This window comes from Atta cephalotes, assembly GCF_000143395.1.
Source record: "Atta cephalotes unplaced genomic scaffold scaffold00036, whole genome shotgun sequence".
NCBI lineage: Eukaryota > Metazoa > Arthropoda > Insecta > Hymenoptera > Formicidae > Atta > Atta cephalotes.
The window spans coordinates 2,867,831-2,869,254 of record NW_012130100.1 but is presented as its reverse complement, the minus strand read 5'-3'; the positions used below and the strand labels follow the sequence as shown (position 1 = coordinate 2,869,254).

The following is a 1,424-nucleotide window of genomic DNA, read 5'->3' as shown; positions in this document are numbered from 1 at the left end:
GAAATCCTAAAAGGGATTACTTCACGCAATGATATTGAACGACAATGCAATCGATTACGTGCTCATTGGATCGATCCCAATGAGCTGATGGATCGTCTACGAGTGCTCGACGTTTCGCACCGAGCGAGCAACAACGCTCACAACAACAAGATGTTGTTGATAATCGAGGAACTTCTCGATGCCGGTCTTATTATAAATTAAATCGCGTATAGACAAAACGAGTGATGTCAGTGAGAAAAAAAAATTCTTTTGCTCTGTGTATTACGCGTTTAATCATGAAAAAGAGATTCAGCAAAAAGAGAAAAATTAGCTCCGAGAGACGTCGATTCGTCGAGGAATTGCATGCTCCGGCGAGAAGAAATTTTCCGCGTCATAGTTCGAGGATACGAAATGTGGCAGGCTGATATCGTCGAGATGCGTCCGTACTCAGGCTTCAACAGAGGCCACCACTACATACTCATCGATGTGTTGAGCAAGTACGCGTGGGTCGTACTGCTCAAGAGCAAAGATGGAAGCGAAACGACTGATGCTATCGCTGAGATAATTCGTCTGAGTGGAAGATATCCGAAAAATTTACAAACGGATATGGGGAAGGAATTTTACAATGTGCAGAAAATTTTGAAAAAACACGACGTTAATCACTATTCCACGTATTCGACGTTGAAAGCGTCAGTAATCGAGCGATTCAATCGCACGCTCAAAAACAACATGTGGAAGATGTTTACACTCAACGGCAATTACAAGTGGATCGGCAAGCTACCGCGTCTCGTGCAGATTACAACGCGCGCAAGCATCGGACTATCGGCATGTGACCTGACGTAACTCCCGCGATCGCCGAAAGACTCTTGGATACGGTGTACAGCGCGATAAAGATTGCTGGTCCGTCAAAATTTAAAGTGGGCGATTCGATACGTGTGAGCAAGTACAAGACGATTTTTGAGAAGGGTTACACACCAAATTGGACGAGGTGTTTACAATCGTTAAGATACAGCTCAATTCCGTAACCTATCTACTCAAGGATTATCGCGGAAAATCTGTCACTGGAGCGTTTTACGAGCATGAGTTGCATCGCGCTACTCATACTTCGGACGTGTATCTCGTGGAGAAAGTACTGCGTAGGAAAGAAGATAAGATGTACGTCAAATAGCTGAGATTCGATCGATCGTACAAAAACAATATCATTTGACAAAATTTTGATTCGTGTATTTTTATTTCTATATATAAAAATATATCAATGTAAATATATAAACGTATTTTTTTATTATCCTTTCCATCTTCGTTTTGGAATATACATAAATGTATGATACATGAAATGAAAAATATTAGTATATAATAAATGGTACTATATAAAACATAATAATAATACTTATATAAATGTAAAAAAACATGCATTACGTGTAAATTAAAATAATAGTAGTACATAA

The 1,424-nt window shown here is 39.5% G+C and overlaps 1 protein-coding gene across 1 annotated transcript; it reads left to right on the top strand.

The window, feature by feature from the left end:
- Nucleotides 1-390: 390 nt before the first annotated feature.
- Nucleotides 391-822, top strand: LOC105621717. Its single transcript, XM_012203177.1, has one exon. The coding sequence runs from the start codon at nt 391-393 to the stop codon at nt 820-822; it is 432 nt and encodes a 143-aa protein (XP_012058567.1).
- The last annotated feature ends 602 nt before the right edge of the window (nt 823-1,424 follow it).

Coding starts and splice junctions, on each gene's coding strand:
- LOC105621717 (XM_012203177.1), top strand. CDS start 391: ATGTGGCAGGCTGATATCGTCGAGATGCGTCCGTACTCAGGCTTCAAC.